Source organism: Chelonoidis abingdonii, chromosome 2 (genome assembly GCF_003597395.2).
Source record: "Chelonoidis abingdonii isolate Lonesome George chromosome 2, CheloAbing_2.0, whole genome shotgun sequence".
Taxonomy (NCBI): Eukaryota; Metazoa; Chordata; order Testudines; family Testudinidae; genus Chelonoidis; species Chelonoidis abingdonii.
Window position 1 is genome coordinate 300,648,613 of NC_133770.1, and position 16,526 is coordinate 300,665,138.

At 61.1% G+C, this 16,526-nt stretch overlaps 2 protein-coding genes across 2 annotated transcripts in view; both read left to right on the top strand.

The window, feature by feature from the left end:
* TONSL (tonsoku like, DNA repair protein) overlaps nt 1-15,791 on the top strand; it is a 66,732-nt gene extending 50,941 nt beyond the window's left edge. Inside the window, exon 27 of the transcript XR_012655406.1 lies at nt 15,780-15,791. The gene's annotated coding sequence lies outside the window, so the exon portion shown is untranslated. The remainder of the gene's footprint in view (nt 1-15,779) is intronic.
* Nucleotides 4,737-16,526, top strand: part of SLC39A4 (solute carrier family 39 member 4) — a 20,052-nt gene continuing 8,262 nt past the window's right edge. Inside the window, exons 1-6 of the mRNA XM_075062043.1 lie at nt 4,737-5,226; nt 10,466-10,750; nt 12,815-13,019; nt 13,807-14,057; nt 15,018-15,189; nt 15,599-15,771. Of these exons, the coding sequence (XP_074918144.1) occupies nt 5,017-5,226; nt 10,466-10,750; nt 12,815-13,019; nt 13,807-14,057; nt 15,018-15,189; nt 15,599-15,771 (1,296 nt within the window). The 5' untranslated portion in view covers nt 4,737-5,016. The remainder of the gene's footprint in view (nt 5,227-10,465; nt 10,751-12,814; nt 13,020-13,806; nt 14,058-15,017; nt 15,190-15,598; nt 15,772-16,526) is intronic.

Sequence of the window (16,526 nt, forward strand, 5' to 3'; positions counted from 1 at the left end):
CTTCCAACAGTTGCCAGTGCCAGGTGCCCCAGAGGGAATGAACTGAACAGGGCAACCATCACATGATCATTCCTACGAAGAGCTCTCCCCCATCACATCCACTGCAGCTGGCGTGTCTCTGTCTGTCTTGGTCTAGCTGGGATCTGCTTTCAGTCCCTCTGCCCTGAGCAATGCCTGTCACCTCACGAAGTTTGGGTCACATTTTGTCTGGGCTGAATTTTAGGTTCTTGTCCCTGCATCGCTGTAGAAAAGGCTGGTCATTTTCAGTCACGGTCTCGTTCCACGTCTGTATCATTGCTCCCTTCATCTGCATGGAGGATGTTGCCTACATTATTTTCACCTCAGGTAGCCCTTCTGGTGCTTGGGTGAGTTTTGATGCTGGCAGACCAGGTGCCAGCTCATGCCAAAGTAGCCATGTCTCAAGGGAACACTGACAAATACGTTGCTGGAACCAGCCTGATTCGCCTGCGTGTTAGTATTGTTCAGATCCATTTTAGGCTTCTAAGAATGTGTTTAATGTTTAGACTTTATTGAATCCTGCCGGCATCAATCTCACGGGTAACATCCGTATCTGCTAGTGCAAGGGAACATCTGAGCGGTTGGATTGGGAGCCTCTGTGACCCTGTAACTCACCAGGCAGGAGAGCGACACTAACCAGTGTGAAGTGCTGGCTCCAGCGGGAGGTGTCACATCCTGCCCCATGGGGAAGGCCCATCAACACCAGACAGACCATTGTGGGACGATAAAGAGGACAAAAAATGGTTGTTTTCTCTCCCTTTCATGAAGTTGCGTCATGCACATGGATTCCTCCCATCAGCTGAATTTGCAGCTCACAGCAGAAGAGAGGAGGGAGATAAAAATGCTTAACAAGAAAGAATTGTATCTGTGCTGCTTGGACTTGGGGGAGGGAGGGCAGGTTTCTAAGCATAAGCAAGAGATCCCCAGTGCTCAGCCTGGGTCAGCCCTAAAGACCGTATGGAGCTTGCTGAACATAGAAACTTCTATGACTTTTTGGAACTTAGGATGTAATTCATTTGTGTATCTATGGTTACCTGCTTTAAGCTTGTCAATAACTTTTCCTAGGTAATAAATTGGTGTGTAGTTTATTATAGGGCTGGCTACAAGCGGGGGCTTTGGTGTGAGAGCTGAAGCGCAGGGGCCCTGGGGTGAGGATGGGTCCTTTGGGACAGGGAGTAACCTGACTGTTGCTGTATCCTTGGGGGAAGGGCCCAGCTATCACACAGGTGGCAGGACAAAGGGGGTCGCCCACGGGCCTGTCTGTGACTCCCCGGTTAGGCTGTTGTGGGGCTGAGGAGCTCACACCTGGTAACTGGTTGGTGAAATCGAACACAGAACTCACAGCCGATGTGGGGCTGGTGCCAGGTTCCCGGCACTCATGCTCTGCAGTCACAGCAGACAGCGTTACATGAGTCTTCTCTGGAACCTCTCTGGTGCTGGGCAGCCTGCACAGCCATGTATAACAACCAGACAGTGTTGCACAGGCTGTCAGCATGCCTGAGTCTATCCAGGCTGATGTGCCAAGCCCCATTCCTCACAGCCCGGCCCCAACAGATTCTGGCTTTGGAAAGTTCTGGCAAGATGTCATCTGTTGTGGCCAGTGGATAGTAGCATCTTTGCAATGCCTGGTCCAGAGGCTTCAGGTCTCTGCAGGTGCATTATTTGTCTGATGGTTTCTTACCATCACCATGCCAGTAACTCAGGCTGCACTGGCCTCTCCAGGTGTTAAGATACCCCTGCTCTGCAGCCTTGCAAGCTCCTTGCGTACTGGAGTGCGTAGTGCCACTGGAATGTCCCTTCATGGTAAGCTCACAGGTTCCACTCGCAGCTTTCCTTCGAGGCACCCACTGCCTTGGAAAACACCCCCCATGCTTTTCAGATGGGCTCCATTGTCCAGGGGACGCCTCCTTCTGCTACTTGCACTGCAGCACTGAAATCCTGACCCTGCACCCTGAGCAGCTCCATGGCCTGTATCGCTGTGTGTGCACAGTGTGGGGCGTGTATGTGTGTGCATGCAGTGAGGCATGTGTGCATGAGTGTGCAGTGTTTACATATGTATGCAAGGGTGAGGTGTGCAGTATGTATGTCTGTGTGCACACAGTGTGCATATGTTTGTGTGTGGGGTGTGCAGTGTGTATGTATGTTCATGCAGTGGTGTGTATGTGCACAGTGTGGGTCTGCAGTGTGTATGAGTGTGCATGCAGTGGTGTGTGTGCACAATGTGGGGTGTGCGGTGTGTACGTGTGTGTGTACAGGGTGGGGTGTGTATGTGTGTACATGCAGTGTGGGAGTGTGCAGTGTGTACATGTGTTCATGCAGTGGTGTGTGTGTGCACAGTGTGGGTGTGCAGTGTGTATGGGTGTGCATGCAGTGGTGTGTGTGCGCAATGTGGGATGTGCAGTGTGTATGTGTGTACGTGCAGGGTGGGAGTGTGCAGTGTGTACGTGTGTTCATGCAGTGGTGTGTGTGTATGTGTGTGTGTGCATAGTGTGGGGTGTGCAGTGTGTACGTGTGTGCGTGCAGGGTGGGGTATGCAGGGTGCTTCCCATCCACCACTGCACACTTCGGCTGGCAGTGCCTGTTCCCTTCTGGTTACTTTCCCAGGGGCTGCGTTCTGCTCTTGCTGGACGTGCGTAGCTTGCGCCTACGCTTTGCAACAGGTGAGTTTGAGTCCCGTCCCCCAGGAATGGCACTGCAGGAGGCCCTGCCCGCACAGGGCATTGCCCATTACCATAGCTGTGTGCACGGAGGGTGGGATTGTCCCTTGCTACTGTCCTGGCCTGGCCTGGAATCCCAGAGCCTGCAACGCTCTGGGATTCCAGGAGTGTCGTGATGTCGTCCCCGCTGTCTGACGGGCCCTCTCCCTCTTGTCCCAGGCTGAGCTTCCTCAGCTCGAGGGCTCCCTGGCAGTGCTGTCCTGGGCCGGGCACTTCTCCTTTGTCCGCCAGGCGTCCTGCTGGCAATGCATCTCCCCAGGGTGGCTGGAACGCGCCACCTGCTCTCCTCTGCTGGGGTCTCATTGCAACTATTCCCGGGGCTGTCCTGCCTCCCGGGGCTTCCATCCCTTCTCCTGAGGCTTCGGCTCCGCGCCCCATGGCTGAGCGTCTGTCTAATGTGAGATCACCGTCCTGGAGCAGCTGCTCCCGCAGGGGCGACTGGCCGGGCCGAAATTAGGGCTTCCGCTAGCTCCCCGAGATTGCCCAGAGCAACCTGTGTGCGTAAGGCAGTAACATGGGGGCTGTGCCCTCCCCCTCGGGCCCCAGGGCCCCAGGATGCTGGGAGGCTCCAGGCAGTGGTGTCTGGGCCTCGCTCCCTAGTACGGTTCACTAACAGCTCCACTGTCCTGCCGGCGTTGCCCTGCTGCACGGCCAGGCCTGCGTGCGGCTGGGACGCCTCCTTCCATTGGGTCCATCGCTGGCTTATGCTTGTGTCCGCAGGATCCAGGGCTTCAGCCCGAGTGTCCTGGCTCCCGCTGCCGGCCGCTGCTCTGCCGAGAGCACACGGCTCCGACGCTGGCTCGGGGGCACTAGCACACAGGGCAGCTGAGCACAGGTTACGCTGAGCAAGGGGAACTTCGCCGAACCCCAGGCCCTGCTCTGTCCACATGGCCGCGTTGCTCCCAGCCCCAATCCCCTGGTCCACTGGTGCCCCCTCAACAACAGACCCTCCCTCCTGGGAGCACGGGCCCCCCGACTCCAGTGCCACTGATCGGGATACATGGGGGACCCTTCCCCCCAGCCCGGAATGAACCTTCCTCTCCCCCCACGTGGGGACGCTAAAGAATCCGTTGTGGAGTCTAGTAGGATAGAGCAGGTGCTGGGAGCCAGGACTCCTGGGTTCTCTCCCCAGTGCTGGGAGGGGTGTGGGGGCTTGTGGGTTAGAGCAGGGGGGGCTGGGAGCCAGGACTCCTGGGTTCTATCTCCAGCTCTGGGAGGGGAGTGGGGTCTAGTGGGATAGAGCAGGGGGGCTGGGAGCCAGGACTCCTGGGTTCTGTTCTGGCTCTGGGAGGGGAGTGGGGTCTAGTGGTTAGAGCAGGGGGGGCTGGGAGCCAGGACTCCTGGGTTCTGCTCTGGGAGGGGAGTGGGACCTAGTGGGATAGAGCAGGGGGAGCTGACAGCCAGGACTCCTGGGTTCTGTCCCAGCTCTGGGACAGGAGTGGGCTCCAGCAGAGCCACAGGAAGGATGAGTCAGGGGGTTCCCGGCTCTGGGAGGGGAGTGTGTCCTAGTGGTTACAGCAGAGGGCTGTGGCGTCAGGGCTTCTAGCCCCAGCTCTGCACTGATTCACTGCATGACCCTGCGTGAGTCACTTCCCCCGGGAGCCCGTTCCCCAGCTGTGGTGTGTCCTGGGGCTGAGGAGGCCGGTGTGGCGGTCGGGGCTCGCCAGGGCAGAGCGAGGTGCTCGTATGCAGCAGAACCCCCCGTGCTGTTCACAAACCCTCACTGTCCCCGTGGAGTTAAGGGAGGGAGTTAAGGCCCAGAGGGGAAGGGATTGGCCCTGGTGGAGCGGGGACCAGGAGACTGTCATCCATGCGTCTGCCCCTTCCCTTCCTCATGGAGGAGCTGGGGCTGCTGGGCGGATGAGCCGTCCTGTCTCCAGGGCTGAGCTGGAGCCGTGTTGGGCAATAGGCTCGACGCAGGTCCTGCCTGCTCATTTCCTCCCAGCGGGGGCAGCTCTGCTGACGATGCTGGAGCGGGGCTGTGCCCGCTCTTCTGGCAGAACAGAGCCCCGCCACTCCCCGGCTGGTGGGACAATGGGCTGGGCTGGGTAACTTGCAGCCACCTTGCCCTGCCCCTATCGCAGGAGGATCTGCAGAGCTGGACAGGTTCTGTGGAATGGTTAACCCGAGACAATCTCACCCTGAGCCAATCACAGGCGGCAGCAGCAAATACCTGCAGGATTAGAGCCACTGCTCCCCATAGCTCTGGCTCTCTGGCCCCGGGAGCCTGGCCAGAGCTGCTGCGTCTCCCCGAGCCAGCGTGGGCCTCGAGGACGCTGCCATGGCACTCCTGGTGCCTCTGGTTCTGCTCTGCCTGGGGGCAGCTGTGTGCCCAGGGCGAGGGGCGCCGGTGCCCAGCCAGGAGCAGGTGCTGCGGAACGTGTGGGCCCTGCTGGCGTCGGGAGAAGGCTCTCTGCTCCACGCTGCGCTGGACTCCCTCTTAAGTATCCTGGCGGCCCGTGTGCAGTGCCCAGCAGTGCCGTGTGAAAAGGTAACGCCGCAGCCAGGCGCGGTCCGCTCCCCTCCTTCCTCTGCGGGTCGGGAGCAAAGACCGGGTCAAACTCCAGCCGGGGCAGGAGGGGCCGAGGCAGCAGGAACGGCGGATTCCCAGCTGGGGCATCGCGGCCAGGCCATGGCAGGAGCGCCCCGTCTGAGGGGGAAACGTGGGGGTGCAACACAAGGGGGAGATGTTAAGGGACGGGACGTGCAGGGATGGCTCCAGCCGGAGGAGCATCTCCCCGATGGGAGGGAGCCCTGGTGTAGCTGGTGCATTCAGAACTGGCGCTAGCATGTGCCGGGCAGGGGTGGGAGGGTCTCCTGGCTGCCCCAGCTGGTGGCTGGGATCCAGGCCAGCTCCCGCACTCGCACTGGGAGAGGCAGGGAGGTAGCTCCTTTGCTCCTGACAGTTTGTCATTGCTTAAGCCCGTACTCCCTTGCCATAAGCACAGGGCATCTCTCCCCAGACACAGAACTGGCCCCTGTTTCCCTGGCAGGTTCCTCCCCGTGGCCTTGTCTGCACCGACATGTCTCTGAACCGCCCCTAGCACTAGCCCAGTGTTCGCTAGTGTAGACAGGAGCAGGCAGCTCAAGCCCCTTGTGAGCAGAGTCAGCCCATACTGGGCCAGTGTGTGGCCTTGATTCTATTGAGTCCATCTCATCTGCGCCCGGCAGGCTCCGGCTGTTCTCCAGGGCTGCCGTTACTGAGGTGACTCAGACTGTTACCATTGACTAGCTTAAATCCTGGTCAGGGAAATCCCCTAGGAAGTCAGTGGGAGTTTGATCTGCAACCAAGGGGCAAGGGAGGGGGCATCGGGCCTGAGCTCCAGCCAGTGTGCTTGCACTCTGTGTTTGCATGCGCCCCCTGTGTCCAGCATGTGTGCACTGTGTACGTGTGGGGTGTGCACAGTTTGCAGTGTGTGTGTATGTGTGTAGCATATGTGCATTATGTGCATTTGTATGCAGTGTGGGGTGCACAGAGTGTACGTGGTGTGGTGTACACACAGTGGAGGTGGGCAGTGTGTGTGTGCATGCAGTGTGGGGTGTGCAGTGTGTACGTCGGGGTGCAGTGGAGGTGCACAGTGTGTACATGTGTGTGCTTGCGGTGGGGGTGTGTGCGCTGGGGGTGTGTGTGCAATGTATATGCATGTGCACAGTGTGGAGTGTGTGTGTGTGTGTGCGTGTGTGCAGTGGGGATGTGCAGTGTACAGGTGTGTGCTGGCAAGCAATGGGGGTCTGCAGGGTGTGTGTGCGCAGTGTGTATGTGTGTGGGGGTTTACAGTGTGTGCGTGTGTGTGCAGTGGGGGTGCACAGTGTGTATGTGTGTGCATGCATGCAGACTGTGTGTGTGCAGTGTGTAGGTGTGTGCACAGTGTGAAGTGTGTATGTGTTTGTATGCAGTTAGGGTGCATAATGTGTAGGGGTGTGTATGTGTGTAGTGGGGGTGTGCAGTGTGTAGGGGTGCATGTGTAGTGGGGGTGCGCAGTGTGTAGGTGTCTGTGCAGTGGAGGTGCGCAGTGTGTAGGTGTGTGCGCGCCTGCAGTGGGGGTGCGTAATATGCAGGGGTGTATGTGTGTGTACTGGGGGTGCACTGTGTGTGTGTGTGTGTGTGTGTGGAGTGGGGGTGTGCAGTGTGTGTGTGTGTGTGCAGTGGGAGTGCGCAGTGTGTAGGTGCGGGGGTGTGTGCAGTGGGGGTGCACAGTGTGTAGGTGTGTGTCTGTGTGTGTCCAGTGGGGGTGCGCAGTGTGTAGGGGTATGTGTGAAGTAGGGTTGCGCAATGTGTAGGTGTGTGTGTGTAGTGGGGTTGTGCAGTGTGTAGGGGGTTGTGTGTGTAGTAGGGATGTGCAATGTGTAGGGGTGTGTGTGTGTAGTGGAGGTGCGCAGTGTGTAGGAGTGTGTGTGTGTGCGCAGTGGGAGTGCACAGTGTGTAGGTGTGTGTGTGTGCAGAGGGGTTGTGCAGTTTGTAGGGGTGCGTATGTGTGTATGTGCACGTGTGCAGTGGAGGTGCACAGTGTGTAGGGGTGTGTGTGTGTGCAGTCGGGGTGTGCAGTTTGTGGGGAGGCGTGTGTGTGTGTGCAGTGGGGATGCGCAGTGTGTAGGGGTGTGTGTGTACAGTAGGGTTGCGCAGTGTGTAGGTGTGTGTGTGTGTAGTGGGGTTGCACAGTGTGTAGGTGTGTGTGTGTGCAGTTTGTAGGGGTGTGTGTGTGCGCAGTGGGGGTGCACAGTTTGTAGGGGGGAGTGTGTGTGAAGTGGGGGTGTGCAGTTTGTAAGGGTGTGTGTGTGTGCAGTGGGGGTGTGCAGTTTGTAGGGGTGTGTGTGTGTGTGTGCAGTGGGGGGTGCGCAATGTGTAGGGGTGTGTGTGTGTGTATGCAGTGGGGGTGCGCAGTGTGTAGGGGTGTGTGTGTGTGCAGTAGGGGTGTGCAGTTTGTAAGGGTGTGTGTGTGTGCAGTGGGGGTGCGCAGTGTGTAGCGGTGTGTGTGTAGTGGGGTTGCACAGTGTGTAGGGGTGTGTGTGTTAGTGGGGGTGCACGGTGTGTAGGTGTGGGTGTGTGCTGTGGCTCACAGCACAGTGCTTAAAATAGTTGGGGCTCTGAGACCCGCCCCCTCAGCCTCCAAGCCCGAGCGCCAGCCAAGCCTGGCGCGGCTACAGGGCCCCATTGCCCGAGGCTGGAGAGCTGGGCTCTGAGACTGGCTGCCCCGGGGGGGGGCAGGGGTTGCACCAGCGATGAGCCCAGTGCCCTCTGGCTAGAGCAGGGGTCGGCAACCTATGGCAGGGGTGCCAAAGATGGCACACGAGCCAATTTTTAATGGCACGTGGCTGCCTGCTGCCTGGGACTCCGAGTGTCATTAAAAGTCTGCCGACGTGGCAAGCCCACGCTGGCTCAGGGAGACGCAGCGACTCTGGCCAGGCTCCCGGGGACAGGTAGGGGGTAGGGTCCTGGGGGGGCAGTCAGGAGATAAGGGGCAGGGAGGCTTAGATAGGGGGTGGGGTCCCAGGAGGGGGTAGTTGGGACAAGGAGCAAGGAGGGGTTGGGGGTTCTGGGGGGTGCAGTCACCCTCTGCCCTGATCCCTGATCCCCCCCACACACACCCAGCCCTCTGCCCTGAGCCCTGTACCACTCAGCCCTCTGACTCCTTCACCCTGCCCCATGACCCCAGCCCTGACTGGCACCCCACACATACCCAGCCCCCCTACCCTGACACCTGCACCCCCCTCAATGCCCCCAGCCCTTCTGCACTCACTCTCCCCCAGCCCCGCCACATCCCTGCGCCCTGCAACTCCCACCCCCACCCTGAGCACACAAGCAGGAGCCCCTGCACCCTACTTACATTCCCACCTGCACCCCTCACACCACATGGAGCTGCCCAGGGTAAGTGCCCCCAATCCACAAACCTCCTGCCCCAACCCTGACCCTCCTTCATTCTAGCTCCTGGCCAGACCTTCACCCCCAGCCCTGTGCTCGTTCCACTCCAAGTCCAGCTCAGTGCAGAGAGGGGAAGAGAATGGGCCAGAACTAGGGGAGAAGGTAGGTACCCCACTGATGTGGGCAGGCGCCGGACCCCAGACCAAGCACTGGGCTGAGCGGGTCTAGCAGCCGGAATCCGGGCTGGCAGGAGCCAGAGGATGGAACCCTGATGGGCAATGAAGCTGAGCCGCTCAGCCCATCTCAGTCTGGGGTCCCGGCCACCAAGCCCCAAACAGCCCGCTGCCAGGCTGGGGTCCCGCCACCAGCCCCACACAGCCACTGCTGGTCTGGGGTCCCGCCCAACCAGCCCCACACAGCCTGCTGCCGTCTGGGGTCCGGCCACCAGCCCACACAGCCCACGCCAGTCTGGGGTCCCGGCCACCAGCCCCACACAGCCCGCTGCCGGTCTGGGTTCTGGCTGCGACCCGCCCAGCTGGTCAGCTGCAGGCCCCACTCAGCCACTACCGGCCGTAGGTGAACAGAACCCCAGATCAGCAGCTGGGCTGAGTGGGTCGGTGGTGTAAGATCAACATTTAATTTCATTTTAAATGAAGCTTCTGTCTTAACACATTTTTGAAAACCTGTTTTATTTTACAATACAACACTAGTTTAGTTATATAATATATAGACTTGTAGAGAGAGACCTTCTAAAAAACACTAAAATGTATTCCCGGCACGCGGAACCTTAAATTAGAGTGAATGAATGAAGACTCGGCACAGCACTTCTGAAAGGTTGCCGACCCCTGGGCTAGAGCTTGCAGGGAGCTACCCGGCCCTGCTGCCTGGGGCTGGACGCCCGGCCAGCCTCGCTCGCCTGATAAGAGCTGCTGAAGGGTAGATAAGAGGCAAACGCTCTCCTGGGCAGGGCTACCCTGGGTCTGGGCTATCAGTAGGGTCCCTTCCTGACCTGGACACCACTGGCCCTGTCCTAGCCTCACGTCCCAGGGACGACCCCGCCTGCGTGGCACTGAAGGACGTGTCAGTGCGTCGGGCCTGCCAAGAGCCTGGTGTGTGAGCTCACTGCCACCTCCCTGGCGCGAGCGAGCCACCTGACATGGGGAAACCGAGGCATGAGGTGGCAAACACAACCGGCCTGCTGGTCACGGTGCCAGGTCCCCTTCGCCCCCGAGAGCTGCTGGGTGCTCAGCATGTCCCAGAATCCAGCCACGCGTCCAGGTGCCAATGTCAGGTGTCCAACTGTGAGACCATCGGCTCAGCCGTCACTGCCCGTGGTGCAGAACCCTAGGAAGAGCCGATTTCTTCAGATGCTTCCAAGCGGGATCTCAGCCAGGGGTGGTGCCCAGGGTCCACCCTGTCCCTCTCAAAGGGGCTGAGGGCTCTGGGGCGGGTCCTGGGATGGACAAGGTTGGACACCGTCGGCCTAGATCCTTCCCCAGCTCTCTGGAAGCAGCAGGGACCGAAGCTCACACAGCAACTCAGCAAGGGCCCGGAGCCGGGCACTGGCAGGGTAATGCACTGGGGATCCCAGCTCCTCGGGCCCCAGCTCACTGCCCCAAGGGTGCCAAGGGCTGATGCTGGGGTAAAATGTCCCCTTTGGCCCCACTGCCACATGTCACCTCGAGGGGCTCCAGCCCTGAGCCGCAGGCAGGCATGGCAGGGCAGGGCAGGCATAGCAGGGCAGGGCAGGGCAGGCTTGGCAGGGCAGGGCAGGCCAGTCACCCAGTGGGCTCTGCAGGCCCCAGGCCATAGTCCCAGCTTGTCTCCGCAGGGCTCAGTGCGGTGTGGTGCTCTGTCCCTCTGCCCATAGTGCATCTCCGTGCCGGACATCTTCGTGCTTGTGGGCAAGGCAGAGACGGGCAACGCCAACCTCACGGCTACGGAGCTCCTGCGGCTCGGTGCGGGCATGCTGCTCTACCTGACAGACCCCACGGCCACCTGCGCTGCAGTGAGGGGCGGCCAGTGGGCGGCCGAGGCCGGGGCCTTCCTCACCAGCTTCTCCAGTGGGAATCCCGCTGCGGGGCCCACGGCGGACAAAGTGGCGGAGCTGCTGGGAGGCATACGGGAGAATTACAGAGACGCAGACAGGCACCAGGTAAGTGTGCATGTGTGTGTGTGCGCACGCGCGTGTGCCTGTGTGTGGGCCTGTGTGCGCTCCCTGCTGGGGAATCCTGGGTGTGGCACTACTGCCCCCGACACTGGGCTTACAAAACTGTACGAAGGGCTGGGTAGGGAAGGCTGAGCCTTCCCAAATAGCCTGGTGCCCACCCCCTATCTGCCCCCTCCCACTTCCTGCCCCCCTCCGAAACCCCGACCACCCACCCCCCACCCAGCCTTTTAAATCGCCACTGGTACCCTGGGGCCCCAGCAGCTATTTAAAGGGCCTGGGGCTCTGGCTTCAGGAGTGGCAACTGGGAGCCCTGGGCCCTTTCCAGTTGCCGCCCTGAGGAAGCTGCCCCCTGCCGGTCCGGTCGACTGTGTGCTGGCTCTTGCCCATGTGCCATCCCGGACAGGACTGGCTTAGCCCCATGGGGGGCGGGCTCTTTGGGGCTTAGCCCCATGGGGGGCAGGCGCTTTGGGGCTTAGCCCCATGATGGTGGGAGCATGGGCCTGGAGAGGTTGGGGCCGGGACATTGACTGAGGGGGGTCATGCTAAATGGACTCTGATAAGGAGGCAAGGCGCTAGCTCCCAGTGCTGTGTCTGTAAGAAGCAGAGCAGGAATTTGGAGCAGTGACAGTGCAAATAAGCCCTTCACTAGAAATGTCTTGTCACTAGCTGTCCAGCCCTGCGATGGGCTGTTACCAGCTGGTCAGTTTTGATGGGCAGGAGGCAGGAGTGGCCCCCTTCTTTGTTCCAGTGCATTGGGCCAGATTTTTGTGGCCACACACTGGAGTCGGGATGTTGAGAACATTTTTGGCACCACACACTGGGTGCAGTGCTCTGCAGGGTTACATCGCTCTGTGGTGCACCAGTAACTGACGTAGATTGAGTTGTTTTTTTGTACAGTCCCATTCTCCATCCCCCCCAGCTCCCCCCGCACTGACTAGCTTGAGTCATGCAAGCCCCATGGCAGGGCTGTGCTGCCGTCCCTGGCAGAGCTGGGGCGCAAGGTGTGTGTGGAGGTGAAGTCAGCTTAGAGTCCCTCTCTGAAAACATCAACACTCCCAGCCAGGTCTGACTGCCCCAGTGGTTCTGTGTGTTGGGATCCTGGCCCATGCCAGGCCCAGTGCCCTCTGCTCACGAGCCCTGTGCCAGTCAGTGGAGTGCGGGTGGGGCCAGGAGTCTGTCACCTGCCCACAGCGATAGCCTTCCCCTGCCACAGCATCACCCTGCTGACTCAAGGCGCCAGTCACGTTGCCCCGGAGCAGCTCGGGCAGGGCCATGGGATAGTCCGTGCTGTGCCAAGAGCCACCCGAGAGCTGGAGCGAGGCGGCCGTGTGAGCCGGGCCTTTCCAGCCAAGTGGCGCTGCCAGGGCTGCTGGCGAGAGAGCTGGGACTGCAGCCAAGGAGGAAATTGGCTGGTCCACCTGTTAGCAAACAGCTCCTGGGACCGAGGCTGGAACTGGCCAACAGAGCCCGGCTGGTGTGTCCAATCCACCAGCTGTGACCCCCCTCCTTGAACACTGAAGGGAGAGGGGCTGAGGTCCCCCCGGGAGCCTATGGGACACCCTGATCTGTAGCTGTCACGCTAACGCCTTGCCTCCGTCCCCATATCACCAGATCCCACCTCTAGGGCACGTCTCATGGTACCTGGGGGAGGGTCCTAAAGCTCCAGGCCCTGGAGTCAGGGGATTACGGGAGACTCGCAGCGCAAACACCCAGCAGCTTCCAGCCCTCTGGGCTGCTGAGAAAAGCAGGAGACGGCCACCCCTGAGACCCCCCCCTTTGGCATTTCTAAGTCCATCCCATTGATGGGTGGGTCTGGATCAGGCATGTCAGCTGCTGCTGTTCCCCAACACCCCCAGGCCTGGGCCCCCCAAGCCACAGGAGAGTTTCCAGAACCTGTTCCAGTGTCCAGACTCATCGCCTCTCAGTGGTGCTTTCTCACTCTCCTTCCCCTGTGTGTCCCACCCCCACACCACAAAATCCACCCCCCACTCTCCCCCATGGCAGCTGGGCTGGGAATGGGAGCTGTTCTCATCAGCTGTCTCCCCTCAGCCGTGCCTGGATGCAGGCCACGTCCTGCAGAAGAGCACCGCAGTCTCTGGCCAGGTGGCAGCCGACGTGGCCGGGCAGGTGCTGGTGACGATCATGTACCATGTGCTGCTGGGGGACTGCTTCCATGCCCTGCCGCCCCCCCACTATTTCCTGGGGTACATCTTCCGTCGCTATGGCAATGAGTCCCAGAACCTGACGCTGGCAGGTGAGTCAGGGCAGCCATGGCAGGGGGTAACTGAGGGCTCAGTCCCCCCCCCCCCCGCCCCCAGCTCCTCCTTGCAGGGCCCCAGAGTCCTTTGCAGCAGACCACTGGGGGAGGGCTGGGTCCCCAGGGGGACGGCATTTTGCTGAGCCCCTGCCCCATGGGAAAGGCTGGCACAGGGCGATGGTTCCTGTGGCCCTACAGCCCCGTGGCCAGCGGGCACTTGGCATGGTTTTCCCTGCCAACAGGGCATGTGCCACCTGCTGGCTCCAGGTGTGAGCAGGGCGCCCTCCGGTGGCAGGCTCAGGGATAGCCACAAGCCCGGTCCGTGCCAGGGCTGGCGCTGGTTCTGAGAGGCCCCCGGGCACGGCCCCGCTCTGGCCCCCCCGCAGGCTGATGGCATCATGCAGTGTCCTCATTGCAGCCCAGAGAGCTGGGCTCACTCGCAGCCTGGCTGGGCTCGCCCCTCACACCGGGGGAGCTGGGCTCAGAGGGGGAAATTCCTCCAAAGCCCCGTCCCAGCCCCTGCCTCAGCAGCGCCTCACCAGGGTGGGGGGGAGCAGCCGGGATGTTCGCTCTGGGCAGCTTGTGCGCCAGCATCCCCAGCCCCCAGCCAGCTCTGAGCCCGGGGCAGCCAGCGGGGGGTGAGCCTTGGGGTGGGGGAGGATTAGATGGGGATGGGGCAGGAGGCTGCAGTGATGGAGCTGGGCAGGCGGCTGCAGGGGAAGGGCTGCTCCTGCCAAGGGGCGACTGGGCTGGGAGTGGGCATGACGGGCTTGGCCTGTGACAGGCCTGAGCGCACTGATGGCCAAGCTGGCCTTGGGGCCAGAGGATGAGCACACGGGCCATCACCATGATGACAAAGCACATGCCAATCACCGCGAGGAGCCCACGTCAGCTCCCCACGCCAGCCAGCGCCCCGGCAACCTCACGAACCGCGACGTTCACGTGGGCCCGCACCACGGCGACACGCCCAGGCGGCTGAGACGGAGCCTCCCTGGGCAGAGGGAGCCGGACGAACCTGGTCTCGTCTGGGACGCGGTAGGTAGAGCGGGCAGGGGCATCTGGAGAATCGTTGGGTGAAAGCCAGAGGGGCCCAGAGCAGAGTCTGACTTCCTGTGTATCACAGGCCCCCAGCACCCCCAGGCGAGCCCCACAGCCCTCAGGCAGAGCACAGTAGAGACCGCAATGGCAGGGCAACGTCCCAGTGAGCTGCACCCAGCTAATCCTGGCAAGTGACCCACATGCTGCAGGGGAAGGTGAAGCCCCTGAGCTCCCTGCCAGCCTGATTGGGGGAACTCCTTGCCCACCCCCTGCCCAGTGCCCCATCTCCTGCCATGGCCATTCCGAGTGCTGGAGAGGAAGGAGATAAATCCTCCCCGAACACACTGGGGAAGATCCCTTCCTGACCCGCCGGTGGCCGGCTGAAGCCCTGAAGCAGAGACACAAACAGGAAGTGTCCAGCTCTCTCCTTCCTGACCCCAGTTCGCTTGCTCTCCCCACAACCCCTAGTGGGAGGCTGTCCCCAGCCTGAGAACAGAACCCAGGAGTCCTGACTCCCTCGCTCCCCCCCCAGGGCAGTTGGTACTGCCTGGCAGCAGCCTGGCTGGGCAGAGGCCTGGGGGCAAAGCCGCGGGATTGGGACGTTTCCCTCCCGTGTTTGAGTTTGGGGCCGAGTTGTGTCCTGCTGTCTAGTTCGCAAGGGGCAGCCGCCTGCAGCCCTCGAGGCAGATCCCAATGGCAGGAAACAAAGAGCCGCCAGCCCAGGCAGCATGGCAGCAAGAGCATCATGCTTGGGCCTCGGGCTGGCAGTGAACCAGGGCAGGGCAGGCTGAGACCCAGGAAACCTTCTGGGGGTGGGCTGGGTCCATGTTGCTGGAGCCGGCACAAAGCCCTGGAGAGGCCACTACCCACTGGCTCAGGGCTCTGGGCCGTGGGGGGCTTGGATCCGTGGCTTGGGTGCCACCGACTCCGTCAGTAACTCCCCATCTGTGTCTCCAGATGTGTCTGAGCCCCGGCGACCTCCTGGAGATTTACAGCCTCGACCCCGGCGCAGGGATCTCTGGCTCGGACTTCACCAGCCTCAGCCCGGCTCTGATCCAGCAGCAGCTCAGCAGGGCCTGCTCTGGCCGTCACCTGAGTGCCCCCGGCGGCCAACTGACCGTGGCAGAGAGTGAGGGCCCTATCTCCGGCTGTGCTGCTTTCTGTGTGGGGGCTGCCGGGCGAGAGGGGCCCCATGGCTGGGCTTGGCGGTGCCCGGATGTTAGAACAAGGGGCAGCCCCCGGGGCGTGCAGAGATATCTACATTTCAAAGCATTGGTGGTGGGGCGGGAGGTGGTGCCCGTGGTGCCCCTATGTCCTCAAAGCCCCTAACGGCTTGGGAATGAGGACAGTGCCTCAGCCCCTGCCCCCTCCCGTGTCCTGTGCTCTGCAGGGGCAGAGCCCAGCTCCTTCCTGCCTCAAGGGCCTGGAGGAGGAGCTGGCGGGGGCATCTGGCCGTGCTGCCTGGGATTTCCGCGTCCTGCTGTGCAGAGCAGTGCGAGTCTCTGGGCCGGGGTGGGTAACATCCACTCTCTGTGCAGGGTACATCTATGGCTCACTGGCCACGCTGGTGATCTGCCTGTGCGCACTGCTTGGCATAGTCCTCCTCCTGTGCTCCGCCTGTGCCAGTGCCTACCCTTACATCATCCAGGGCTTTGTCAGCCTGGCCGTGGGCTCACTCACCGGGGACGCCCTGCTCCACCTCATCCCCCAGGTGAGCAGCTGGGCCTGCCGGGGTGCACAGCTCGGGAATGAGCGTGGGTGAGCACCCGGGTGGCTGTGTGTGTGGGCACGTGGGCCAGTGCATGTGGGCATGTAGGAGTGTGAGTGGGCACATGGGAGTGTGTGCACGTGGGTGTATGTATGGGTATGTGGGTGTGCATATGGACACATGGGAGTGTGTGCACGTGGGTATATGTATGGGCATGTGGGAGTGTGTGCACGTGGGTGTATGTATGGGCACATGGGTGTGCATATGGGCATGTGGGAGTGTGTGCACATGGGTGTGCGTATGGACACATGGGACTGTGTGCACGTGGGTGTATGTATGGGCACGTGGGTGTGTGTATGGGCATGTGGGACTGTGTGCACGTGACAAAGTGGCAACGTTCTGTCTGTGTTCCATGACGGCTGAGTGGGGAGTGTTGACCTGGGAAGGTTGCAGGGGCTCCAGATGGACCTAACTAAAGGGGGTCCTGTTGTCTGTACCGGCAAGACCTGCTTTGGACTGTGTTCCTGTCGTCTAAATAAACCTTCTGTTTTATTGCTGGCTGAGTACGTCTTACTGCAAAGTGGGGGTGCAGGACCCTGTGGCTTCCCCAGGACCCCGCCTGGGTGGACTCACTGTGGGAAGCGCACGGAGGGGCAGAGGATGCTGAATGCTCCAAGGAGAGACCCAGGAGGTGAAGCCGTGTGAGCTTCTTGCCCTGAACAAGTCTGCTCCAAGGGAGAGGAGGCTCCCCAAAGTCC